The sequence below is a fragment of the Monopterus albus genome, unplaced genomic scaffold, assembly GCF_001952655.1.
Source record: "Monopterus albus unplaced genomic scaffold, M_albus_1.0 scaffold111.1, whole genome shotgun sequence".
In the NCBI taxonomy this organism is placed as follows: domain Eukaryota; kingdom Metazoa; phylum Chordata; class Actinopteri; order Synbranchiformes; family Synbranchidae; genus Monopterus; species Monopterus albus.
In genome coordinates this window covers 888,279-916,059 of record NW_018127991.1, presented here as the reverse complement: position 1 = coordinate 916,059, position 27,781 = coordinate 888,279, and the positions used below count along the sequence as shown (strand labels likewise).

At 41.9% G+C, this 27,781-nt stretch overlaps 3 protein-coding genes and 1 long non-coding RNA gene across 4 annotated transcripts in view; 1 reads left to right on the top strand and 3 right to left on the bottom strand.

The window, feature by feature from the left end:
- Positions 1 to 5,998, top strand: part of nocta (nocturnin a) — an 8,350-nt gene extending 2,352 nt beyond the window's left edge. Inside the window, exons 2-3 of the mRNA XM_020611248.1 lie at positions 3,221 to 3,523; positions 3,892 to 5,998. Coding sequence (XP_020466904.1) covers positions 3,221 to 3,523; positions 3,892 to 4,814 — 1,226 coding nt within the window. The 3' untranslated portion in view covers positions 4,815 to 5,998. The remainder of the gene's footprint in view (positions 1 to 3,220; positions 3,524 to 3,891) is intronic.
- A 420-nt stretch (positions 5,999 to 6,418) lies between these two features.
- On the bottom strand, positions 6,419 to 16,276 carry elf2a (E74-like factor 2a (ets domain transcription factor)). Its single transcript, XM_020611249.1, has 7 exons — positions 16,124 to 16,276; positions 14,601 to 14,702; positions 13,389 to 13,502; positions 10,683 to 10,766; positions 9,662 to 9,854; positions 9,320 to 9,574; positions 6,419 to 7,510 (listed from the first exon to the last, which is right to left on the bottom strand). Exons 1-7 carry the CDS (start codon positions 16,173 to 16,175, stop codon positions 6,937 to 6,939), a joined length of 1,374 nt encoding a protein of 457 aa, XP_020466905.1. The 5' UTR covers positions 16,176 to 16,276; the 3' UTR covers positions 6,419 to 6,936.
- A 75-nt stretch (positions 16,277 to 16,351) lies between these two features.
- On the bottom strand, positions 16,352 to 20,960 carry LOC109966426 (uncharacterized). Its single transcript, XR_002275761.1, has 3 exons — positions 20,649 to 20,960; positions 19,278 to 19,361; positions 16,352 to 16,388 (listed from the first exon to the last, which is right to left on the bottom strand). It is a non-coding gene; the product is annotated as an uncharacterized LOC109966426 (long non-coding RNA).
- A 1,697-nt stretch (positions 20,961 to 22,657) lies between these two features.
- mgarpa (mitochondria localized glutamic acid rich protein a) overlaps positions 22,658 to 27,781 on the bottom strand; it is an 11,679-nt gene continuing 6,555 nt past the window's right edge. The window contains exons 2-4 of the mRNA XM_020611273.1: positions 26,512 to 26,612; positions 26,217 to 26,322; positions 22,658 to 23,215 (exon numbers count right to left, since the gene is read on the bottom strand). Of these exons, the coding sequence (XP_020466929.1) occupies positions 22,899 to 23,215; positions 26,217 to 26,322; positions 26,512 to 26,612 (524 nt within the window). The 3' untranslated portion in view covers positions 22,658 to 22,898. The remainder of the gene's footprint in view (positions 23,216 to 26,216; positions 26,323 to 26,511; positions 26,613 to 27,781) is intronic.

Below are 27,781 nucleotides of genomic sequence, written 5' to 3'. Positions count from 1 at the left end.
CATTCTCAACCACCTTTGGAGGTGTATCCCATTTTGACTTTGGGACTTCCAGCCTGTACTTGGCACAGATGTTTCTGTACACTATACCAGCCACTTGGTTATGGCGTTCCATGTATGCCCTGCCAGCTAGCATCTTGCACCCCGCTGTTATGTGCTGGATTGTCTCGGGGGCATCTTTGCACAGCCTGCACCTGGGGTCCTGTCTGGTATGGTAGACCCCGGGTTCTATTGATCTTGTACTTAGAGCCTGTTCCTGTGCTGCCAGGATTAGTGCCTCTGTGCTGTCTAATTCATCCCAAAGTGTTCTATCGGGTTGAGGTCAGGACTCTGTGCAGGCCAGTCCAGTTCTTCCCCACCATACTCAGTCATCCATGTCTTTATGGACCTTGCTTTGTGCACTGGTGTGCAGTCATGTTGGAATAGGAAGGGGCCATCCCCAAACTGTTCCCACAAAGTTGGGGGCATGAAATTGTCCAACATGTCTTGGTATGCTGAGACATTAAAAGTTTCTTTCACTGGAACTAAGGGGCCAAGCCCAGCTCCTGAAGAACAACCCCACATCATAATCCCCCCTCCACCAAACTTTACACTTGGCACAGTGCAGTCAGACAAATATCGTTCTCCTGGCAACTGCCAAACCCAGTGATCAAGAGCAGCCTCAGCCTCCATGATCATCCTACCAAGAACAGTCTTATCCCGGGAAGTACTGTGGTGACTCACTGTTGACGGTGGCATGTCTCCATATAACAAAATATCTAATTCCCTCTGAAAGATAAACTCAAAGTGGAAAATGCATATTTGCTGTTTCCACAGTAGTTTGTCAATGATAAAGTGAAGGTTCATGTTCTTTATTAGGCAGTTAAGTTTGTACAACAGTGCTGCTTTTCTCCTTTTGGCTTCTAATACACTGTATAGAGGTCTCACCCTTGTTCAACAGAAGTTAATATGTGGACTTAAAAAATAACAGGCATTGCGGTAGATGTTACTGTAGATTTAATTGAATTCATAGTGTACATTACAGTGGCGGTGTTGTGTTTGCTGAGATGGTGATGTCAGCAAGAAGCTGTGGTCTCATCTGCAACCTGAGCATACTGCCTCCTCCCATTCTCTAGAGTTTTGGCTCCCAATAGCCAAGTCCTGTGCTTTGGGGTTTCTCTGTAATATTGTAAGGTCTAAAGCTCACTATGTAAAGTGCCCTTGTGACTTGGTGCTATACAAATAAAGTGAATTGAATAGCAACCTCATAACTCGCCCAGCAGCTCCCACAAATTTAGTTCAACTGAGTTCAACTTGGCACACTCTGTACTGAGAATGCCCTGAAGTCTAAAAATTAACAAGCCATGCATGTAATCCCAGCAGGCCTTTTCCCCAGTAGGCAGTCTGACTTATACATGTCTCTGCAGGCCTTTTTGGTGAACCAGCAAAAGCAACTGCAATTTGGCTGTTGATATTAACTCTTATTTCACACTGAGAACAAATGCATAGGCTTAACTAACACTAGACACAAACCATGATCGAAAAATACATTCAAAGAGCTAAAGGGCCAGTAATAGTATTGTTCATAATGTAAAAAGACTGAGAATTTAAAATAATTTTTAAGTGGTTTATGTGTTATTGATTTTTCTTTTGATCCTTTTTGTAATAAAGGAACCCTAAATAAATGATAAAAGTAAAAACTGAGTTTTCATGATTAGGGAGGTGTCATCAGCAACATTGATGGCTCTGCAGGTGAGTGATCATTGTGTTTTATAATCAGTGTCGCTCTTTCCAAACACCAACAAGTCAAGCACAATGTGTCACCGTAGTAACAGTTTCACAGCTTTGGATGTGGTGCTGGTGTGGCACAGTAGACCATGATGCACTGGGGCATAGCCTGCATGAAGCAGTATTAATGTGGATGAGAGGTGAAGTCTGCTGTTACTCTTTATTTGTCCTGCTATCATAGAAAAAAACAAAACATCAAAGTGTCTGTCTCTCAATATGGCTTGAAATGTAAATCTTTAGAAACACCTCACAAATGTGTGACTGAGTCAAAAAAATCTACAGTGTTCATTGTAATGAGGGAATATGTCAGTGCAACAGTATAGCTCACTGATGTGTCCTTAATAATTGTTAACAGCCATGTGAATTTTTTGCCTGCCTGACAGTTCATTGTTGGCTGATATTCCAGTTTGCTGAGTTTCCTCTGGATTGTCTACACTGCACAGCTCTCATTCTGTTAACTTTGTGTGTGTGTGTGTGTGTGTCAGGAGAGAGGGAGAGCATTCTTGAATGGGACAGTCAGTTGCTGAGCCAATCCTCCATCTGGCTGCCACAGCAGCATTCACTGGGACTGTCTCATGAGAGTCAAAACTGCCCCTCCATACTCCACACTCAGTTCAGCTCAAAGGAGGGAGTATGAGGGATGACCGAGAGGACGAAAGAAGGAAAGAAAAAGGAACCTTAGTTCCATCATCTTTGGACAGGCTGAAAGCATTGTGTTAGTGTATTCTTCCTTTGTCGACTTTGTTTTAAGTCTATATTAGTGCTCATGCTTGTGTTGGGCCATAGCTGTCCCTTTATTGAACCAAATCTGGTCTAATCCATCCTGCTAATCAGACGTACAGAGATCCGCTTGTGTTAACTTGTATCTCAACATCCTCATTTTGAGGCTGAAGTTATTGATGGTACAAAGAGTCTCCAACAGCAACAAGTTCATTGTGTAGAACTCATGAGTTGCACAATGTTATACTGAGATGCGCTGAAGTTATTGATGGTACAAAGAGTCGCCAACAGCAACAAGTTCATTGTGTAGAGTTGCACAATGTTATACTGAGATGTTGAGATGCTCTTACCCATTCCAGGTAGCCACATCAGTGAGTGGTCTGAACAAATGTTTAATTTGTGTGTTTGGTTTGTCTTTATTTATGTTGACAACAAAGGTATAGTCTCTTAGTTCAGTGTTTTTTATGCTACTTATCTTCCTGGAAGGCACAGGCAAAGGTCGGGCTTTATTCTTAGTCTTACGATTGATAGGGTAAGGCTACTATGCCATGTGAATACTCTATGTAATATGAAAATTTCATTGTATTGCACTAAAACATAATTGCTCAAGTCAGTATGCTGATAAACATTCCTTGGTCTGGAACGACCAATAGCTTATGGTGGCCAATGTTAGGAAAAAAAATACAAAGCACCTTCATTAACCAAACATATTTCTCTCTTTGTTCCTCTTCATCAGTTTGTCCAATGGGGGGGAACAGCAGCAGCAGCAGCAGCAGGTTATTTGGTACACTGGCCCAGTCGCTGAACAGTGCACCCCTGGTCCAACCAGGCCCATACACGGAGGAGAGCCCAGATCATGACCCGGACCAAGACCTGGCTGCGTTAGACCCGGACCAGTTGCTCAGAGAATGTGAGGAGGCTCTGCAGAGACGTCCAGCTCGGCCACACCGGGATCTGGTCTATCCCGCTGGCACAGTGCCGTGCCACCACAAGCGCAACCCCTCCATACGGGTCATGCAGTGGAACATACTCGCCCAAGGTAGGGATCTATGGACAGACCATGCAACTGTGGATTTGTGAGGTCTATAGTAAAATGTATTGAAAAATTCAAGGGGTTAGTTTTGCCTACACTAGCAGCATCAAATGGTTGGTCCACCACTGTGATTGAGACTGAAGTCATTCTCAGCTGTACTTATGTGTTTAGTCCTAATTAGTAAATGTTAATACAATAAAGACAATGCCAAGGCTTTGAAGCAAATGCCAATGCATTGGCATTTGCTTCAAAGCACTGTATCTTACTACAGACCTGCAGAGCTTCTAGACTGCCTGTGGACTCCTAGACCTGCTTTAGTATGAAAATAAACTAATTTAGCCCAAATAAATTTATGTTTGTTTTTTTTCCCCCAGCTCTTGGCGAGGGGAAGGATGAGTTTATCCGCTGCCCACTGGATGCTCTCAACTGGCAGGAAAGGAAGTACCTGATCCTGGCGGAGATCCTCACCTACCGACCTGATATCCTGTGTCTACAGGAAGTGGACCATTACTATGACACTTTTCAGCCAATCATGACCAGCCTAGGTTACCATGGCAGCTTCCTGCCCAAACCCTGGTCTCCCTGTTTGGGTGTAGAGCAGAATAACGGCCCTGACGGCTGCGCTTTGTTTTACCGTCGCTCCCGCTTTTCCCTCCAGGCCACAGCTCACCTGCGACTGTCAGGCATGATGCTGCCCACCAACCAAGTAGCTATCGTTCAGACACTGAACTGCCGGGCAACAGGCCGACAGCTGTGTGTGGCCGTCACTCATCTGAAAGCTTGTAGTGGCTGGGAAAGGCTGCGGAGTGCACAAGGTGCTGACCTGCTGCGGAGTTTACGCAACATAACATCCCTGGGTGACTTTCAGAGCGAGGTAGCATCGTCCACAATCCCTTTAGTAGTTTGCGGGGACTTTAATGCAGAGCCCTCAGAGGACGTTTACAGATGCTTCAGCTCTTCCGCCCTTGGCCTGAACTCTGTTTACAAGCTGCTGAGCTCTGATGGACAGACGGAGCCGGCCTATACCACGTGGAAGATCCGCGCCTCTGGAGAGAGCCGCAGCACGTTGGACTATATCTGGTATACCCATGATGCTTTGAGTGTGGACTGTCTGTTGGACATTCCCACTGAGGAGGAGATTGGGCCAGACCGCCTCCCCTCCTACCACTACCCATCTGACCATTTATCACTAGTCTGTGATATCAGTTTCAGGGAGGATGTAAGCTGCCATAGCAGCTCTGGACCAATAGGAGGACTGAGTGAATGGACTGCTTATCCCGAAACAATAATGAAGTAAGAGTGTGGAAAGTAAAGGGTGCCAGCTCTGTTTAAAGCCAGCAGCCAGAGGGCGACCTCACGGCAGGGCCAGTGAATACTGATTAGTGCATCATAATGCATTAACAATATAGTCATAATGGGGAGCTTAGGAAGTTGTATTAGACAATTTGACATCACTTGTGCTGGAAAAAACAATGGATAGTGTCTTGGCAATGACATTTGATTTCATAAAGTTGCATACAGGTGGGTGGGGTTTAGAGTCCCACTGGAGTCCATCTCCAGTGCGTTTGAGCTCTTACAAATTAATGAAAATTGCAGCTAAGGTGTTCATTTGCTGAAGTTTGAACACTGGAAACCAGCTGCTGGTTTTTTTTCTTTTCTCAATACACACACAAGACTATTAGCACCTTTTCTTAATACTTTCAAATCAAATCAAATTTATTTATATAGCACTTTAAAAACATCCAACTTTCAGTTGGCTATACCATAATCAACAGCCTTTTCCTTTAGTGTGTTCAAATGAATTACTTTGCACCGCAGTAGTCCTCGATGGCTCTTCAGTGTGACATTGGTAATCATGACAGAGTTGTTGTTGTTGTTGCTGCTTTGAACATGAGGAGGAATGTTAATTTATTAAATGATTATTTTTACTCTTATTGTGTTCTGTTTGAATTCCTGGCTAAGCACAGTTGACTGTTGTGAATTTATTAATTTTGCCTCAGCGCCCACAGGAAAAGCACAAAGCCTTTATATACACTGATTTGATGGTAGTTTGTAGTGTCAGTTAACTAAAGACTGTTTTAACAATTCTTCCAACTCAGTAACAGTTTGTTTGTACGTCCTATTTCAACACCCGTTGGCATGTTTTCTTATGCTGCGATGAGCTTAGGGCCATTGTATGCAGTGCACTTAGTGCTATACATTCTACTGAAGGACTGGCATCAAACACCAGGTATTTAGCAGAAGTGCTTAATATGGATTTTCTCTCCTCATTTAAAACTAGTGTAGATTAGGTTTTTCCTCTGACAATGTTTTCTGTGCCAACAAGTCTATTTACAAAGGCTTCAGAAGGTATCTCCTTTGTATGTTCGTGTTGTAGATTTAATTTTAAGATTCATGACATAAAATCGCTATTTTGTAGCTACAATGCTCAGATTTCAGTTTTTGATTTTTAATATCAAAAACTTCTACAACACTGTGCAACAAGTGAAAGAGACAGAATTTCTAAAGCCATTGTAAATATTTGTGACAGCAGATTTCTGTTCACTGACATAACTCGCCATCTGCCAAATGACAGTCTATGGAGTCTCTGCTTTTGCAAAGCTGAAAAAAATAGTAGCAGGTCTTAACTTGATTGATCTCTGAGAAGTGCTGGTAACAGCAGAACAGTGCCTCCCCGTGGCCTGCCCAGCACACTTTTCTAAGATCAGCATTTTTTTTTTTTAACATACAAAAATGTTTGGCTGAATATGTACTAAGTGTTTCATTTTTCAGGTGGCTGAATGAAACAACTCAGGACAATTTTAATTCACATTTCATTTTTTTTATAATACACATTTCAGTAAAATCTACTGTAATACACAGAGTACAAGAAAAAAAAAATAGTATACTATACTTCAAACGTGAAAGACCATTTAGTTCTTTAATCCTGATGCAGACATCCTTACTCCATTTTTATGCACAGTAAAAAAAAAAACACAATGCCAAGATTTAGGAGAGGGGACAGTGTTGTGGAGTAAGAGAACTCTGCAAACCATTAAAGACTACAACAGAGGAGGAAACAGAGGAACAAACTACAGCTGTACTGATGCATACGGGTAGAGTATCAAAAATGCTTTTTTTTACATTTACAACAAAGTCTTGTCAGGCTTTTTATATTACGTTTGATTACAAAAAAGAAATGTTTTTTTCTTTACAATCTAAGGCTCTAAGCTCTGAAGGATCTGTGTGTGTGTGTGTGTGTGCGTGCGTGCGTGCGTGTGCGTGCGTTTGTGCACCAGTCTCTTTAATCCTTACTGGGGCTGCAGCAGCTCCATAGAGTGAGGGGTACTGTATAGGACGTGTCCTGCACTTGCTCAGCAGTGTCCACAGTCACTTCCTGTACACCACCCCACCGGTGGCCCCCACTCAGGGTGGAGCTCTCATGATGATGGGGTTTCAGTTGATGCTGCTGGTAGGCTGGACGGGGGCAGAACCTCTGCTGCCTCTGATTGTGCTGCTTCAGGCTGACTGGGGGGCTTCAGAACTGGGGAGGGGGATGGGCTTTTGGACAGGGCAGAGTGAGGCTGGCTCACCTGGACAGAGAGCTGAGGCAATGGCTGGGCCACCACCGCCGGTTTGGCCAGGATGAGGTGCGGCGCCGATCGGCCAGCCGTTAGCTGGACTGTAGAGGCGGCAGGTTTAGTGGCAGCCTGCGCTAGCTGTGCAGCAAGAGGTTTGGCCTGGATGAGCTGAGTGATCTGGCCTGACGAGTTGGCCTGCATGAGCGTGGCCAGCTGGTTGGCTGGGATGGTGATGATGGTGATCTTCTCTCCTGCTTTAGACCCGGCCGGCAGCATAGTGGGCAGGGCCTGGATCACCAGTTTGGGGGGAGCGCCGCCCGAGGCATTAGCTACCGTTACAGGGACTCCTGTGGTAGTGGTGAGAATGGAGGAGGAGTTTAACGTCACCTGACCTAGTGAGTTGGTCATAACCACTGGCATGGCTCGGATGGGCCTGAAGGAGAAGGGACAAAAGGGAGAAGATATGACAACCGCAAAATACCTCTAATTTCAAACAGTCCCGAGTTATATATTCACAGATCGGTGACCTGATAATCCTGTCCAGACATGGAATATGTAACAGTGTTGTTAAGGTCATGATTTTTGCCTTAAAATGCTGGTTATGGCTTTATTCAGGCACGGCAGGAGTGTTATGCAGAGATCCACAACAGCCAGTGCTGTTTGGGAACTGTGGGGTGTGTGCTTGCAGCAGATTTGGACAGTCGCAGTATGAAAGCTTGGAGGAGCAAGGAGAATGTTTCTCTCACAATGGTTGTTACAACCAATGTGAAGCTGCCACCACAAGCATGAGGCATGCTTGTCCCCACTTCTCACTGTCAATGCTCTGATAAGTCTCATCACAAGTTTATTCGACAAATGTCAGCATTGTGTTTTATGATGTCTGACAGAGCAGAAGCATAAAAAGACAAGATGTCAGCCAGCTGGTTCTTTCACTTAAAGAGCTCATAGCATGATTTTCGTTTTTTTGACTTATCTACATTGTTACAACGATGAATTCTCATCTAAGACGTGACCTAAAGCTCAAAAAATGAGGTGTACGTATGTTCTAGTACTTCTATGCAGAAGCAACTCGGTTTATATACATCTCGTAAACTGTCGCTCATGACACTTAGGATTTCCTTGAATGGACATAAATTCAGGCCTTTGTGCATTCATGTGAGCTTGCCTGACATCCACTGGTGCTATTGTAAAAGCAGAATTCTTCGACTGCGCCTGGTTTTGTGGATATATTTTCCCTCCCCCTGCTGCACTGTGACCAGAGGATGTGGAGAAAAATACAGGGCCTGAGGTTACTGCATGTCCAGGAATGTTCCTGTACAGGGACTCGCTGTTTCACCTGACCTACAGTCAGCTGGCCTGTGAAGCCACCGCCGCAGTTAGTGATCAGCTCATCAACGCTAGATTCCCCCGGAGCACAGTACCTGTTTGTTTTGACTGCTTGAGGCCAGTGTGTCTGCCGCATGGGATGTGTTGCTGATTAACAATCCATGATGTTATTGTCGGTGCTACGCTACCCGTTGGAATTAATTTCACCACTTTGGGACTGTATGTGGTCGTGTGGGGGAAGACGCAGCTACCACCGGTTGGATTTACCGACCTTGGAGCTACTTGAAAGTGATGTTTCCACTACTCAGTGGGACTTAACGCTAAGTTTAGCCATGGGGACTTTGAACAGTTTTTGCTCTTATTGCTGGATCTCAAATGTTTTGTGGATATTCATTCATTCATCCATGAAGTGGACATGAATTACAAGCAAAACTAGGGAGGGACACTGGAGGTCTGATTGCTATTGTGGATGTTTTGACCTTTTTACACGACAAGCTGAACAGGAGCATTTTGGTTAATTCAGCTATTTAGTTGCCTGGCAACAGTGCAGGGGGTTATTGACCTGGCTATGAATCAGTTATAGCATGTAATATCCTGTAAAACCACAAACTGACATTTTTACATCTATGTCTGAGTGGAACCAATTACTGAATTAAAGTAAGACAATAAAATAAAATAAAGTGATTTAAAACATAGGCCAACGTGAAATTTAGTCCAGCTGGGATCCTGCCTGCAGAATAAATCAATGTTCCTAACAGCAATCACATGGTTGTCTGTAGTTTCAAACATGGTTGTCTGTAGTTTCAAATACAAATGCACTATCCTGATGTCAAACAGAGCAAAAGGATTTTCTAACCTTATTACTGACATGTTTACCTTCACATGGAAATAACAACTTAGATCACACTTTCCAGACCTGTTGGCAGCGTTGCTGGGGATGACAGTGACGTAGGTCTGCTGAGGCTGGGTGGCAGCAGGGGAATTGGTGCCCAGGCTGACAGGGCCTTGCTGGTGAGCCAGGTGCTGGCTTGACATCATGCCTTCACTGTCCTCCACCTCCTCGCCCTCTCCCTCGTCGTCTATCACCCGGATGTTCTTGGGCATGTCTTTAAACTGATAGGCCAGACGCTGACCCTCCACCTTCGCCAGGATGCCACGTTGATAGTAATACCTACACACGCAGGAAATATCAAAGCTGTGTTATGTATAAAAGAGTAGGGCAGACTCTGTTCAGGAAAATCAGGTGCTTGTGACTGACCTCAGGGCTCGGCCCATGGTCTCATAGTTCATGTCGGGCTTGTTCTTGTGTTTCCCCCACAGCTTGGACACTGCTTTGGAGTCAACCAGCTTGAAGATGCCCTTCTCTCTCTGCATCCACTTGATGTATCGAGGACAGGTGTTTTTATCCTGCAGCAGTTCCAGCAGAAATTCCCACAGATAGGTGGTGTTGCCTGGAGGACACAGCACAACAGCATGCAATCCTCAACCTCTGGATTATAGAGGTGTCTTTACAGTGATCAGGGCTCAAAGAACAACAACAACAAAAAAAAAAAAAAACAAGGATGGGAGAGGTTTAAATGAGGCATAGCCAGAATCTGATTGGCCACCCCTGGTACCACCTCTGCCAGAGTCAAAACTGTTGCCTTAAATACAACAAATATTTGTATAATTAATATTGGTCAAAAATGGTTTATTTTACATGATTTATGCAGCATGATATTTGCATTTATTTCTCTGATTGTGCTGCTGTGGAGTACTTGGCCAAAAGAATTTTCTACAGACATTGGCCCTTTTCAATAAAAAAAACAAGCCTGCAGTGGAAACCTGGCACAGTGCCGGAGAACTTTAAGCCCTGCAGTGGTGTATCGATACGCTGATGGTCAAAGGCAGACGGCTTTGGCTGACATCTCCCACCACAGCTCACCGTTCAGGGGAGTCACTTCAATGAAGGTACGTTTTAAACTGCAGCTGAAAGTTAGCTTTAGGCTAACTCTGGTACAATACATCAAAGGGCAACATTTATGCTTAATATTGTACACTGTTGGAAAAAACACAAAAGGCTGATTTTCACTGAGGTCAGAGAAATATTCAGCACACACCACCTGCACCCCAGCTGGGCAAAGTGAGTAAGGAGAAGTCTAAGAGTGGTAACATTTTACATAAGCATGAACATGACAGATGTTCTGCCGCTGTTCTGCACAAAAGACTTCTCTAAGTCAATGGGTTGCATAGTGGCTACTCATGCACCGCTCTGGGTTCAGACAAGAGTTGTTCCAAACCTTTGCCTTCTCTCGGCCTCTTCTTGATCCCCAGGTCGAAGGATCCATTGGAAGCAGGCTGGTGTGTCTTGGGCTTACGTCCACCTGCACTCAACACACCCACACACACACACACACACACACACACAAGATTCATATCACCCCTGGTCAGTGTTTAGAATTCCAGGTGAGGAGGTGAATGGGAGCCTTGTCATGACCCTCTTGTAAGAATTTAGACTTTCAATAGGTTTAAGTGCTGTCACATACTCCTCACATTGTCAGGCCAGTCTGTCATTTTCAAACATGCTCCATTATTTGTTAGTCTTGTAGTGTACTACTCCAGTCATCTCTTCTTTAAGCCCCAGGATGACTTCAGAAAGTATTCAGACCCCTTCATGGAGTATGCTAAAGTACAAATAAGTAAGTATGGTTAGGAAGCAAGATGTAGCTACTGCACCAAAAACAGCAGGTAAACTGTGAAGGCTCCCTTTGTCTGTAGGCTCTTTTATCCAGTTCATGTTTTCAGTTACAGATGAAACCTACAGAATCTACTGCTGTAGCATTAAGGACCTGAGCAACATGCTACACACAGTAACTGGCTGTAGGGACATGAGAGCCTACATAGGCTGTAGCACTAGGAAGTGGTTCATTATTTTGAAGCACACATCTATTACATAAAGCCGGAGCTTGAAATGAACTTTTTCTGTCAGTGTCCCAGAACTATCCTGAATCCTACTTTTAACTGTCCCAAACCAAACAACAGCAGATCAATACTCTACAGTAAAAGGCATTGTAAACGCACACATTTGAGTTTTAACAAGCTCCTATATTTGGCAGTGGATTGATTTAGTTTGATAAAAGGAAAAGAACTGATTTGCTGTTCTAATCCAGAATGTCAAAGCAAAATTCAAGCTGAGAAGCAGTGATCAGGGCTCGTATACCATGGGGCACACTTCATAGGTGGTACACTGCAGCGCGCACATAGCAACTCTAGCACTGGCACATAAAACAAAAAAGGAATTGACTGAGATATGTGACAGGAACTAAATTAGGTCTTTGAATAACACTGATTATCTTATTTTGACTCAAACATTGACTTCTGAAGATGAACATAAGAAAATTCTTCAGAGGAGGCCGATACAGGGAAGAGGTTCAGAGAGATGGTGAGAGAGGGAAGACCTGGCTGTAGTTGGTAAACAAGGTAATGCTAGTTTAGTTAGCTAGTACGTAACCAGACACAAATGTTGAATGTGAACTACCGGTAAATTAGAGCTCTGTCCAACAATGCAGTTGGACTACTCTTAAAACAATATTTAACGGCGTACTGCATGAAATTACCTTAATACCAAATACACTGCACAACACATCATATATAGTGGTCTATGTTAACTTTGGACTATTCATTCTGAACTTAAAAGAATCTAACAAAATAATGTGGTCACTAAATGCATCACTAGAAAATACACAAGTGATGAAAATTTAAATAGACACACTTGGAACACACAGTAAACAGTTCATTTTACTTCAGTTTAAACGCCATAACAGCTAAAAAAATCTATTTGAAACACTGGTTTTAAATTGGTATTCAGTGGATTTCTTTACCACTTTTTAATCTCAATTATATCTTAACCCTTAATTTATCAGTCTCAGTTCCAAGGCAAAGCAGTTAAACACTTACATTGTACTTTGCCTGCCTTAAGAAGTAATACAACCTACAGTCAACTGTAACCTGTTTGTGTCTGCACAGCTGGAGTGTTAGCTACAACATATAAGCAAGTGCATAACAATAACTTCTTATAGGCTTCTAGCTAAAACATGATGCTAGGAATGGTTTATCAGCCTGTAAGCATGATATTGGTGTTTCTATCACTGTGTCTACCCCATTAAGGACATCAGTGAGGGCAGATTACAAAAACTCCTGTCTCCACAATGATCATACAGTTGAATCAACACTCTCTTTATTACAGGACTGTGGATTAGACAGACTTAGTTTTTGACTGGAGTTCCTTGGTCTATAATCACAGAATGCAAATTCATTCATCGACAACCGCTCATCACAACGTGCTCAATCTCCTGACATTAATCACTGGATAAAGTCTGATGCTGACTTGCAGCTGGCAGGCACAGGGGGACAGGGAGGAGTGTGTGGGGGGCTGCTCTCAGACACAAAGCCCACCAGAATGTTGGACGGTTAGTGTATTGTATTGTTAGCGTTGCCTCTTGCACGTTCATAGCAGTTAGCCAACTAGCTCATTATAACACATACCCGTGGTTGGGAGACTGCAGGCAGAGCTGAAATGATCACTTTTCTGCAAGTTTATGATTGGTTAACAGGTGTTTTGATACATTACACGTATTGTCTTTTTACTCACTGAGATGTTATGGCAGGGTAAGCTACAGTAACAAGCAGCTTGAGTAATAAGTTTCACTTTACCCGATATCTTTGCTACCTCTCTGTCTGCAGTAGGGTGTGAGCTCCGTCCTCGGTCAAACAGTGAGAGGAGGAATGGAGGCTGCACCAGATTTTCAGATCCGCTAATCACATTTATCTCTTGAAATATCAAAATCATAGGGATTCATTTTTCATATTTGCCCTAAAATGTCTTTACTGTCCCACAATGGTCCCAAATGGCAAATTTGTGTGTTCTGGGTGTTATTTTTACAACGCTGATTACGAGCCCTGCGTGAGCCACTACAGAACCCTGTGAGCTGAGTAGTGCCACTGACCTCCTCTCTTCTTTTTGGCTGCAGGCTCACATTCAGGAGCGATGGGGAAGGACTCCTCCTCTATAGAGCCACACTCTGTAGACACCTCCACCACAGTCTCCATCATCACATCCTCTGCTGGGGCCAAACAAAAAATACCAATCACACCATTCCTTTTCTGCTGGATCATGGACTGAGGAGGCCACAAGGACACTGTATGTGAGGGCTGCAACAGCATCTTTACTGCGCAATGCCAGGAGTCATTAATACTGACATAGGGCCAATGTGCGTGTGTGTGTGCGTGTGTGAGAGAGAGACATTAACACATCATGACTACAAACTACTACACAAAAGACTTTTACTTTAATACTGAATGCACTTGTGTTAAAATATAATAAATGCAGTTTCATTTTATTACATTGATGACTACAATGCTATACAGTGTATTTATGTTACCATTTATGTTTAGCTACAGCCACACTAACAAAGAACAATAATACAGAATAGAATTACAATGCAGACTGAAACGATTCATGATCAGGTTAATCATTTAGACTACACAAAGCTAAAGCAATAAAAATGTCTTCAAATAGATACTTTAACTTACTATATGTCAGTATTAGTTTATTTACAAAACTATAGGTTTCTGGAAAACAATGTTAAAATAATGTTTTGGAAAGACTCTGTATTTAACAGCTGCAGTGGTAAGAGTTTAGATATCCGAGTGGCAAGTCTTTTCCTACATAAACAATTGAGGTAGCTAGCAGGAAGTCTGTGTATATGCAGTGTAGATGACAAGGAAAGTCCTCATCACTGAGGTGAGATCCTGGGATTCAAAGCTATGAAGCAGTCTGTAAAACCTGTAACAGCTGGCTTAGGCTGCTATAGTGCAGAACTGTCAACAGTATCTTTAAAGGTTATCAGTACAATATCAAACATCTCTTACCACCAGTTTGTCATTAATACAAAGTACAGCATGTAGTTTTTGGTTTTAGTAGAAAACTATCATTTGTCTAGTTTACATTTTTATATACAAGCTGACTTTTCGTGGAGTGGTTTCAACCACTCAAAAAACAAAGTGCACTGTTTTAACTGATACTGTTCAACACCATGAATTTCTGATTAAATGCAGTAAAACCTTGTTTTGCTTAATACCATGTCTCTCGCCAGCACAGGTCTGGAGTTTAATTATAAATAAGAAAACACAAGAGGAAGTAGTGACAGTGTGTTTACCTGTGTTGCGCTCATTGTGCAGTCCTCCAGGAGACTCCATGTGGAGAAGAGCTTCAGCTGCTTCAAACGTTTTGTCGAAACACACATGACCTGACATCTCCACTGAGAAGAAGAGTAGACAAAACCCTGTCAGCACACAGACCTCTGCAAACAGTACATGCTCACTAAGTAAGAGCAGGCCTGTGACACCAAACAACAACACAACGATCCCGTTCCTGGTGAGAAAAGGCGACACAACAGTAGAGTGTTGCAATGTAAACTATTTTGAAATGCTGGTTTCCTTGTTTAAGGTTTGAAGTGGCAGTCTGGTCCTCCCTTCCTGTTTCCTGTAATCTGGGGGTAGACATCTAGCCTGCCAGCAGGGGGCGCTCCACTGCTGTCACACACAACAGGTACCATTAAATGCTCAGCTCAGCAAAGTATAAAATCACATCAAGTAGCCCTGATAGATAACACATTACCCCACTGTACAATTTTAGGCTAAAGGTACAACTCACACTGTACAATCACGACATGGGTAATTAGAAGTGATGTGCCAGTCAGGGTTTTTTGGGTGTGCAATATTGACAAAAATATCTAAATATTTTTAGGATTTTGTCAATAATGCTAAGCAGATGATATTTTGCATCCATCAAAAACATTTTAAGTCTTATATTGTATTAGGCTGCTGTTGTTGGGGGGGGTCATACATTCATAAGTTTTTTTGTCTGTCTGATTATATATAGTAATACTATATTACCTCTGTGCTGTTCATGTGATCTGTCCCTTCTGCACCAGCTCTCCCACAGCAGCATCATGTTGGCTGCTGCCCTCCTCCTACATCGCTCTCTTCAGCTCTCTCTCTTCCTGACCCTCTATTGCTGCTTCAGCAGCACTGGCTGAAGCCAGTACTTAGTCAAAGTGAATCAATCACACCAATTGAACTGATCAGTTATCCCCATGTTTTTTGATATTCCCCTGGACTTAGGGGGCAAACATTCAGTGTCAGAGTTTAGGAATTAGCATTAACTTTATCCACTTGTAGAGCGGTCCATACAGTACATCCATGCTATATAGAGCATGCTGACCTCAGCAACTGCTGTATTTCCAATATGTATAACATATTAGAAAAGTAGGCTCTCCGTGATTGACAGCGTTGTATTAAAAACAAAAAGGAGGAGCTGTTCACAGATGCTCCATTGTCATGGTTGCCATGTGTTTGTATGCCTGAGACAGAAATAGAGTGGGGCACAGTGGTACTGCGCGAATACATGAAATGTGCACGGCACTACACTGACATAAGATTTAACCTATTTAAAATATAAAAAATAGAAAATCAATATCTGGCAGTCAGTGTTGACATTGCGGCAGCCTGTCACAAATAAATCAGTGTATGGCAAACACTGAAAACACTTTTGCAGAATGATTCTGCTAAAGGTTTCTGGGTGTGTTTTTGTGCTGGTAATTCAAAATCACCAGAATCCTCCATAAATACATCTTCTATTTATAAGACAGATATAAGCTTCAGAAGATTTTTTTCTCACCAGTCTCAGCCACTTCGGTGACCACCTCCTGCTCCTCAGCCACGTCCTGCATCAGATATGTCTCATCATCGTAGACCAGCACCTGGGCCGAGTAACACTCCTCCACCTGGGCGCTGGGTACTTCCTCGACAATTACAGCTGGACAGCCCTCCTCCTGCAGCACCACACCCTCCTCCTCTTCCACATCTTCCTCCACCTCCTCACCACCCTCGAGGATCACTGCCTCGACCTCCTCATCCTCCTCCTCACCAGGATGCTGCTCACACTGAACAGTTTAGAAAGATACAAAAAAAAAAAGTTTGTTAGTGGTGTTAATGTGTTTCCACATCTGAACAATTACTTGTGTAAGTAAAATCCTAAAGTTCCACAGTAAGAGATTGTCCCTGGAGCAGTTTGGGTACGTGCTGAGTGAGGGACGCTCACTAACAAAATAATACACTCCACTGCAAACTGTCAGAAAGAAAACAGAAAAGGTCAGGAAGTCGCCGCCAGCAGTTCTATGTCCAGATCATAGACTGTATATAAAAAATGAGCGATGCATCACCACTTCCCTCCATTATCCAAAAGTGAAACTAATATATCATGAACATGGTGGCTGCCATCTTGCTTTTTTGCAATCAGATTCTGTGTAGTAGCAACCAGAAGTGGAGTGACAGCATCGAACCACTATCAAATAATCTGAAATACACCCCATTTTATATCATCAAACTGCCAATTCTACAGACATCAATGTGATAATATCTATACAATATGACGCAAATCACCTCTGACAAAAGTTTATTTGATTTGTTTGTCCCATCTGCTAACATGGATGGGGCAGGGTGTATGACCTAAACTGCAACCAGCCTCCAGGGGGCGATGGACTTGGCGTGGTTTCACTTCTGGGAGCTGTCAGACTGTCCATGGTTACATCTCATGTCTCTTTTAATATCTTTCCTACATCCTATGTCCTCGGTCGAACCAGAAGTCATTCTGGCGTAGGACCTTCCAAGTCTCTTATATTGGCTCTAAGGACAGAGGAGCAAGGATCGAAGACAGTGCTGGAGCAGCAGATAGACTAGACCATAGGTCTCTGTGAACTAACACACCCCTTCATCAGAAATCAGCTGGTGATTACACTTCAGATGAAGGATTGGAGGAAGAGACGTCTCACGTCGTTAATAATGTTTCCTCGAGTCCTGTGACCATCTTATGTGTGCGGGACTAAGAGACAAGGATAAGACACAAATGAGGGAAGCGACGGTCCTTATAAGGGACATGAGATGTACTCCATGTTTTATACAGTCTGTGTATGGTCTGGATTTGAGAGCGTTGTTTTGACCACGGTGTAGCTGTGGTGACACTGCAAGTCAAGTATCCCTGTGTGCAGCCAGGAGGATGGAGCACAGCTTGCTTACATGCAAACACACTCTACCTCCTGACTTTCGTTCTCATCTCAACAGTATCTGTCTCTAAAAAGTGTGAAACCATCCAAGTAGGCTCTTCAAGAAGGAATGATCTCTGCCAGCCATGTCTCTGTGAGAAATGTTCCAAAATTAACCTTAATAAGAGGATAATACTGTAGGCTGGCAAACATAAGGTAAACACCTCTTTACCTAATGTACCGTCATGGCCAAAAATATTGGCACCCCTGCATTTCTGTCAGATAATGCACCAATTCTACCAGAAAACTGTTGCAATCACAGATTCTTTGGTATTCTCATGTTTATTTCTTTTGTTTGCACTGGAACAACACAAAAAATCCAAATCTGATACATTCCACACAGAACTCCAAACATGGACTGGACAGAATTATTGACACCCCCAACTTAATATTTGGTAGCACAACCCTTTGGACAAAATAACTGAAATCAGTCCCTTCCTGTAACCTTCAGTGAGTTTCTTCCACCTCTCTACTGAAATGTTGGACCACTTTTCTTTTGCCAACTCCTCCAGGTCTCTCAGATTTGAAGGCTTCCTTCTCCCAGGACCTCTGACGGAGACCCAACTTTCTGACACTGGGTCCCAGAATTCATTGGCAGTCTTCAGATTTCATAAAGCCATAAACACAGCCAAGACATCCAGGGCCTGAAGCAGCAAAGCAACCCCAAAACATCAGTGAACCTCCACCGTGTTTTACTGTAAAGACTGTGTTCTTTTCTTTGAAGGCCTCTTGTTGATATCTGAAAACAGCAGAACAATGTGCTTTAGTGTTATCAGTCCACAGGACCTTCTCCCAGAAGGATTGTGGCTTCCTCAGGTCAGTTTTGGCAAACTCCAGTCTGGTTTTTGGTCTCCTACCATAGTGTCCCCTGTCATCCAGATGGCGATGGATGGTGTGAGCTGACACTGTTGCACCCGGTGCCTGCAGATCAGCTTCAATCTGTTTGGAAGTTGATCGAGAATCTTTATCCACCATGGAAACAACCCTTCATTGTAATCTGTCATCTAGTTTTCTCTTTCGTCCACATCCAGGGAGATTAGCTACAGTGACATGGGCTGTAAACGTCTTGACAATGTTGTGCACAGTGGGCACAGGAGCAACCAGATCTCTGGAGATGGACTTGGAGCCTTGAGACTGTCCATGTTTTTCCACTATTGTGGTTCTCAGATCCTCAGACAATTCTTTGCTCTTTCTTTTCTCCATGCTCAGTGTGGTCCATATAACACAAAGGTTGAGTCAACTTTTCTCCATTTTAACTGGTTGCAGGTGTGATTTCTATGTTGCCAGCACCTGTTGGTTGCTACAGGTGAGTTTCATTACAAATTAACGGAGCATCACATGCTGGAAATACAACAATACAACTATTTCTGATGATTTTGAAAAGGTGTCAATAATTCTGTCCAGTCCATTTTTGGAGTTCTATGTGGAATGTATCAAATTTGGCTTTTGTTCCTCTGCTTTTTTGTGTTGGTCCAATGCAAACAAAAGAAATAAATATGAGAATACCGAAATACTTTTCTTGGAAAAGTGTTGTATTATCTGACAGAAATGCAGGTGTGCCAATATTTTTGGCCATGACTGTACATCACAGAAGAAAACTGAATTTACTTTATTTATATCACTTTCACATTATTCTCCCACTTACTTTTAACACTAGCAACCATTAGCACAACCTTTCAAATCATTTATCACATTTTCCACCATGGGTTGCTCTGACTTTCCTAACAATACCTGCTGGGGCTCCTCCACCACAGTGACATACTCCACAATGTTCCCTCCTCCATCTGACACTACCACAGAGGTCATCACTCATTCCTACAAAAAAATAAAAGCATCAACAGATCAGGACAGTGACATCAGGAATAACATAAGTTTTTTGACGAATATACAGTATAAATGTCATTTTGCATTCTCACATATATACAAGTTGGGAGTGTGTTTGTGTGTGTATGGCACAGGGGCCACTGTCATGCGAAGGCCCATGTGCGCCCACTCTCCTCACAACATAGTCCTAGTAATGTTGTGGTCTCTGCTGTCACACTCCAGTCAAAACAAACTTCTAGTAACAGTCTTTTGCTAAATTCATAACTCTGCATGCAAGTGGTCCAACAACAGGTGTCACGCTTCAGTAACATTTTCACTAAATTTATAGTATCAGTAACAATAATTTATCAGTAACAGCACTATCTCTAGACTGGAGCCAAAGACTGCAGGAACTGAATACTATCAATCTGATGTCCTATGAAGCTCTGTATGGAAATGCTGGAGACTTCAAGCATTATGAACTGTAAACCCACCATAGTATATCACAGAAAGTTATTGTGAATAGTGAGAACTCAAATATAGGTCAAAATAAAATGATTAAAAAATCGCTAAATGCTTGCATGCAAATATGAACAGTGACGCAGAGGCTTGGTATAACATTACAGCGTTATATTGTACTTGCACAAAAACTAAAGGTGCCAGTAAATAGATATTTTTGTGAGGGTTCTTTTGACAGTTCATCCTTTACCGTAAAATAGTAACCTGAATACATGGATCACATCACGGATGTGATGAAGAAAACTACCACTGGTTAAATGCAAACACGACTTATTAAAAACAAGGAAAAAGGAGGGAAAACACTGACAGTGACCATAATGACAAACGTGACAACTTTGTTTGAAGAGAGTACTGACTACTCTCACCACGCAGGCTAATGTTTACTTTCTGAGCGGGATGGCACCTCAACGCTCACTGACTGTAGCTGCAGCTCCTAACTCACTAGCTAACTAGTTACAGTAGCTAATATTTCTGATACTTAAGTCTTAATCAACCTAGCTACTACTGCTGCTCATATTATGCAATCTGTAATGTAATGTCAAACATCCAATACCTTAAAATCTATTTAACACGTCATTCTCTAAATAAAGGTTCCCCACAAGTCAAGAACTTGCCAAATGCTAACATTTAGGCTATTTATTGAGCTCAGTTAGCTAGCGAACATATACACCATATTTACTAGAGTACAAACACTGATTGGCCGAAAGAGCAGATAACGACATCTATAAAGGGAGCTGTGAACTACCGGAGTCTACTGATATGTGGGTTTCTTTGCCTTACCTTGTTTTGCTTTGGCTAGCGAAAAGTAAGCCCCACGGCTAGCGCTAGCTGGGCCTAATGTTAGCTAACGTTAGCCAAGTTGACAAGGCCAAAACGCTTACTTCGCACGCATAAACAAATGTTTGCAAGTCCTCTGTTCCTCAGAAATCACTTTGCAGACACCTATACACGTCCTGCGCTGAAACCTAAACTGCGAACACGGATGATTTCCCTGAAGTTAAGTTTTGATTACTGCTTGTTTATTGCTATACAGTAGCCTTCCGGCGCGCCGCCTCTTCTCTGCACAACCGATCCAGCAGGTCAAAACTGCCGTGACGTCACGAGGACAACCCGCCCATCAACAATAAGAACAACCTCGTATATAATTTTAGTGCAAGCTTGTACCTCCTTTCCTGGATCTACAGTAGGGGCTAGATCACAAATTTACTGTTTTAAAATGTATTTTGTAATTACATAAACATCAAAAGACATGTCAGCCAATAAATAAATACCGTAATTAATTCCTTAACTGATCAAATAATTGTTGAGTCTATCTTATTAAAACTATTAACATTCATAAATCTTTAAAGTTCAGGAGCAAAATCCAGACACTTTTTAGTGATGCCCTTGTTAAAAGTAAGTGGGAGAATAATGTGAAAGTGATTTTGCTTTTTTGTGAATGAATAGTATTTAAAAAGGGTTACATATCACTCAAAAATAATAATTGATTTTGATATATATTGATTTTGCTTCTCAGGAGAAGTTCACAATTAGTCAGAGCAACTGACAATAAAGGTTTACTGTTGAAGCACGTTGTTTATACCATGAAGACAACGCACTGGTATAGTTTTCTGAAAAGAAGTGTTTTCTTATGGAAGTAAGATAGTGTGACAGCAACATCAGGAAGAAGGAGTAGACCTATGAGAGGATGTGGAAAGTAAAGGTCAAAATGGTACCAGTGGTGGTAGGAGCACTCAGGGCTGGGATCCCTATGCTGGGACAGGGGCTCCAACAGATACAGATCCCAGGAACAACTGTCCAGAGAGCTTTGATGTTGTGACGTTAATTGGTTCTTGCCTATACTGTATGTGTCTTTCACAGTTGGGACTGTTGTATTTCAGGGCCAGAAATGAGGTAAAACAATGAAATGATGATTCCATTTGAAACAGGTGATGTCAACAGGTGACTGCATCATAATTTGACCCGGATGCCGAAAGTGGGGAGAATGAAATACAACGGAGAGCCTTATTAAAATGCTCAATAAATGAATTGTGTCTATAAGTTAACTTAACATAATTGCATGTAGTATGAGATGATAAAGAAAATTATGTACTATATGTAGAAAATGCATTAGTGAATTTGTGAAATAAAAAGAGCATTTAACTGTTAAACTGGAATGCATAGCAAGAAAAGTCCTTACTCAAAGGCCCCAATACAAATTATGGTTAAAAGAAAAGATCAGACAAATTAAAATGGTAGTAAACCTTTCCGGTTGAATAAATTCTTTATTATATGGCTCAATAAATTACCGTACAGTGTTCGTAGTGCTCATTATCCAGTTACAAGCCAAAAATATGATACCATATGGTTTGAATCACACAGGACTCTTTTTGCCTTTACAGTTTCTCTGAACTTCTATATGGCAGTGTCACATTACACTCAGGGAAAAGAACATGTTGTAGCGGTTACAGGGTTTGTGCCACTCTCAGAGCCATCTCATCTTACTGTAGCATATCCACAACTATCAGACAATATAAACAGGCATCTGCCTGCTCTGATATATAGCAAACTAGTACAAAATTACAGAGCTTTATATCAAATAAAGCAAAGTAGCATTAGGGACTTTGTAACAAAGGTCACCGCTGGCTTCACCAATCTCGTTTGAAGGGTGTTCCTGCTTTTTATTTAGTTGTATGCATTCAGAGTGATCACATTCATTTCACCCATAACTGCACAAGAGCGGCGCATAAAGACCCCTATGATTTTTTTCTTATTCTGATGTGCAGCTGTAAAGCATGAGACCCGCTGAGAAGACGGTCTTGCTAGTTTTTAGCATCTCGGGGGCGCATAATAATTGGAACAAATACAGACATCAGACACAGTGATCTGCACACAGGAAAAATCTCAAGTCATCCTTCAATGAAGAAATGCTTAATTTACACAGTGTGACTCTTTATACCCACGCCAATAAATACAAAAGGTAATGTACATTTTTAGAGATAGTTAAGCGTGTGTCTAGTATGTGCCTCCCTGTAGTGAATGTGTGGAACCTCAAGCTTCAGAGGCAACTGCCTCCTTCTCAGATGAGGTCATACCCTTGCTTTTGGGTTCCTCAGCAGCAATGGCCGCCGGTTCTGCATCAGCTTGAGCAGCCCCCTCAGCAGATCCAGCCACTTCTTCCGTGACTGTTTGCACGTCCTGCACAACCTCAGCACTACCCTCCACCACCTCAGCAACCTCAGCAACTACCTCATCAACTGCCTCCACTACAGTCTCTGTCTTGCTGTCAGCAGCACCGTCCTCTTCTCCAAGCTCAGCCTCTCTAGCTGCCACTTCCTCCTCCTCCTCCTCCTCCTCCTCCTTTCCACCTATAACACCAGAATCAGAAGAAGAGCATTTGTTTGAGTCACAGAGATTCTGTTATCTACTAAAGTGAGTGGCCAGTTGTCTTCATGTTCACTCCACTACCCTCCAGCAACCCACCCTAAACAGTATTTAACAGTGTGTATTCTACAAACACGTTTGGTTTGAAATGCTACCTGTAAAAGGATAAAGCAAAACTTCACTTTTCAAATGTTAGATATCTTGATTAATATTTATTTATGAAAGCAGCACTAGACAATATTAATACATTATCAGTAGCTGGGTTTCCACCCAAGGAGTGTCAAACTACACAACAGAAGAAAGGTTTTATCATCCCTACAAAATGTATTTTTAGTCAAATGTAGCGATGTAGTAGTGCTGTAGAAGAATTTTGGTTTCAACACTATACAACAATAAAAACCTTTTGGATGAAGCTGAGGTTATTTGGTACTAACACACAGTAAGTAATGTTACCAAGTCAACAAATCTGCAGTCAGATGACAAAATGTACCTGATGAATACCCATCTTACATTTGTTGAATTAAGTATCCACAGCCACCAAAAGATATCCCATGTCTCTGCGGTTGTATGATGATTCTTCCTATACATTTATTGCCACATGCCATCATATGAGAAGTGCAAGTCTCTGGTGTGTTACAGCCTTTACTTGGCAGATCAGACTCAGGTTTATATCAAATTGTGTTCATATGAGAAAAATCTGAGTTGGATGAAAACAGAGCTACTAATAGCCCAACTATGATTTCCAGCATGTTTTGGGAGCCCTGAAAGTGGATCCAGAAGTACTACAGCACTTCTAGAAATGCCACTCCATACCTTACTGCTGCTTCAGTGAATGTTTCATTTGAAAAAAAATCCCAGAGGTTACACATTCACTACAAAAATGCATGCAAAGTGAAAGGCAGGGAGGAGCATGACAAACACGAGAGGGAGGGTAGGGGAGGGAGAGAAGTGTAGGTAAAGGTGCAGGGTAGAGGGGGGTAAAAAAAAAAATTCTTGGTTCTTACCAAGCCAAGACTTATCCGAAACTCAGAAAGAGGTAAAACAATGAAATGATGATTCCATTTGAAACAGGTGATTTGTGTCTTTAATCATTAACTGAGACAACCTTCCACATTTAACTCTTAATAAAAACACACCAAACTGTGGGAAAGTGGCCCATGTGGAATCAGCATAGACTCCGTGCTCATCATCTGAGCACTGACAGCTGTGAGTCATAACAGCCTCCATATTGGCACACTGGTGTACAGTATTTCTCTGTTGGGTTGAATGCTAGCTGTTGCATACACTATGGCTCTGGTGAGTTACAATGTGGAGGATTAGCTGCTAGTTCTGGGGGCATTTTTTCTTCATTCTAAATTTCAATTCTAAAGTTGACAACTAAGTTGAGCAACTGGCCAAACAAAAAATAAAGCACATTCAAAATCAGAGTTAAGAATGATAGTGCAGTGACGCACGAAAAAGGTTTGGGATATGTCTGTCAAGTTTATTCTCTCTCTTCACAGATTTAAAGTGACATTTAGCAGCAAAGGCAAAGTCAGGTTCCTTCACAGTGCTGTCCACAGGTTTAAGGCTGAGAAGAGGAAAGAGGAAAAATGGATTTTGTCTTCCTGCTCAGAACCAGAGTCCGGTTCTAGGATGAATATCCTTGCGGCCACAGTGGACCTTAGCTTTCGCATTACACTGAAAAGAATAAAGACAGAGAGGTAACGAAAAGGGAAGAAGAGAATTTGCCTTAAAGCTAAGCTCAATTTACTATCATTCTAAATTCAGCCACACAGGCTATGCATTTGTGAAAAATGGATATGTGAGGATAGTGAGATCAAATGGGTGTCAGTGCTGAGTGATCTATGAAAAGGAAGCTTTAAATATTAGGCAATTACAACAAAGTTGCCAGTTTGTCTCACCTGGAGCACAGATGTTTGATAGAAAATGGAAGACTCTGCTTTTTGTTTAAAGTCAAATAACTATTCTGGTTATAACACAAGATATGAGAAACACAATGAATAGCAGAAAGGAGAGAAAAGAAGGATTCAGTGTGGTTTCAAAAGAGGAGATTGGTTTGGAATCCAAACCTTTTGGCCTGTAGGGTAATATCAGGACAGGAGACATTAAGTTCATGTAGGACAGATTTGTTAGAATTGTACTGACCAAGTGAAACCAAGCTCTATGAACAGTGCTGGGCACACTCTAAAGTATTAGAGCTGGTTTAGCAGCATGAGCTAATGCAGAACGGCTTGAAATCACAGGACTGTGCAGACTGCAGAGGAATAAGTGTATCTGCCTTACATGATGTTGAATATCACATGAACATTGTGGCTGTACCCAGCTAGGCCGTGCTATGTCTGAACAAAGCTTTGCCGGGAATTTTGTTCACACTCTGAACACCAGCTAGATGTAGAAGAAAAGGAAACCTTAAACTACAGCACAAACAGAGAACAATTTTATTTTTAACCAAAATATCTGAGCAGGCAAGCTAGAGAGCAAAAGGCTTCTGATATATGTTCTGTGGGTCAACATGGCATTTGATTAATTAGAGAATAAGAAAATGTGCTTATGTCCTCAGTAAAATCACTGTATCTACAGCTTTATCCTTATCCTTTTGCATATACTAGTGACTGCTCAGCTATTAGGTTAAAAGTCAAGATGTAAAGCCCTTTTCCGTACCTACCTACTGTATAACCCCTATAGGCATATTATACAAGAAATTAATTTTTCTGTCGCCCATTCTCTCACAAAATCATAAAAGAAAAAAGCTAAGGAAAACCAAGTTGAAGAAGACTGAACATGTGCTTTTTGTTTTATCCACATGTACCAAAGCTTATTTTCATTATAAAAACAACACAATGCTATCATTGTTGCATACCCACAAAGCCCCAGGTTTACTAACTTTATTTCTGTCACATAATTTGTTCTAAAATAAAACTGCCTAAATAAAATAAATAATTAAATAAATCAAAATGCACGTGGCAGCTGAGGAATACTTACTTTTAGGTGGCCATGGTTTAGGTACCCATTCTGCCTTGGATTGAGCATTAATTTGTGCAATGCGCTCATTGTATCTGATTCTGTCTGTGGACATTGTGCTATATGCCTGTGGAAAGAAGAAAAGTCTGAATCAGATATCTGTGGTTAATCTCTCATTTCTGTAAATATTGGACATTGTGCAAAACCAGCTAAATCTGCTGGACTTTTAACCCTATGCTGAGGTTAGGTTTGCCAATAACATTTCATATGTTAGTAGCAAATGCACTGAAGATCTAGCTGAAGTAATGTAACTTACATATGATATAGCACCCACAAAGACTCCACCACACAGCACAATATAGAATATGTTCTCCCCAGAACCACCAGGAACTGACGACATCAGCCGTTGCTGCACAACTGGAAAGAGTTAAAGCTCACATGTTAGAGTCTTCACAAGCCCATCAGACAATATTTTATTTAATAAAGAGCCTGCCCGTGTGTTCTTGGTCTGCCCTCCCAAAAGTATTAGAGGCGATTCAAGGAAGGACAGACAGTGACAAGAAAAAGTGAACTATTTGGAATTACCTGCTTTTCTGCATAATTTGCTCACAAAATGTGATCTTTGATAAAAATGAATTCCTGGGGTTATCAAGGAATCCTATATGATAATGTCAGGGTGGCTGACATTACAAGTTGAATGATGCAGCAGGACAGTGACACTAAACATTAAAGTAAATCTATTACAGAATAGGGTTGCAATGGTATGAGATATTCATGTTAGGATAACAATTACTATTATTCTATATAATTACTGTGAGCTACAGTAACCCTCAAAAGAAAACGCAGGGTCTTTTTTATTGGACGTGACTGTGCCAGTTGATTGAGCTAGACTGATCCTAAAGAATACACAGAATTAAAAATAGCAAAAGCATACAACTATAACGTGTTTTATAACTAAAACATGGTAGTTTGCATGTTAACTCCAGTAATAGCGCAAGTATTCACATCCTTTACTTAATTAGGGCGGTGATGGTAAAGTTGATGAAAGAGAAAGATAAAGCACACATATTGCAACAAGCAAAGAAGCTTAAAGGATCTAACATTTATATAAATGAAGATTACACCGAGTCTGTGAGGAAGAGAAGAAGGGAGTTGATGGCGAAGTTAAGGGAGGCCAGGGAGAGGGGAGACATCGCGTTCCTGCGGTATGATGGACTAGTGACCAGACCTCGGAACCAGGATCCAGGACCCATGACCCATGACCAGCACGCCAAGGATGCCAAGACAAGGAGAGTATGAAGGGGTTGCTGGACCCTCAGATGTATGAAGAAACACGCAGGTATATTGATATCTGCGACGGCAGATGAGCGTTGGAACCAACAACAGCAAGCATGACCCATATACAGAATGAGGCAAGTGATTTGTTACAGAAGTTAATAGTTTTTGAAGGACTGGAGCTGGAACTGAACACTATTGGGAATACTGAAATTCATTATCATGAACCGGACGAAGATTTTGACCCTGAAAAAAACTTTTTTAAGAACTCTGAAAATAACTGCAAGTATTACACGGATGAGCAGTTTAAC

Excerpts from the sequence above, each read along its gene's own strand:
- elf2a (XM_020611249.1), bottom strand. The coding sequence starts at position 16,175 with ATGCAGGACGTGGCTGAGGAGCAGGAGGTGGTCACCGAAGTGGCTGAG. Across the intron at positions 9,575-9,661 it reads ACCATGGGCCGAGCCCTGAG|GTATTACTATCAACGTGGCA; the intron begins GTCAGTCACAAG and ends CTGCGTGTGTAG. Across the intron at positions 7,511-9,319 it reads CCCAGCAACGCTGCCAACAG|GCCCATCCGAGCCATGCCAG; the intron begins GTCTGGAAAGTG and ends CTTCTCCTTCAG.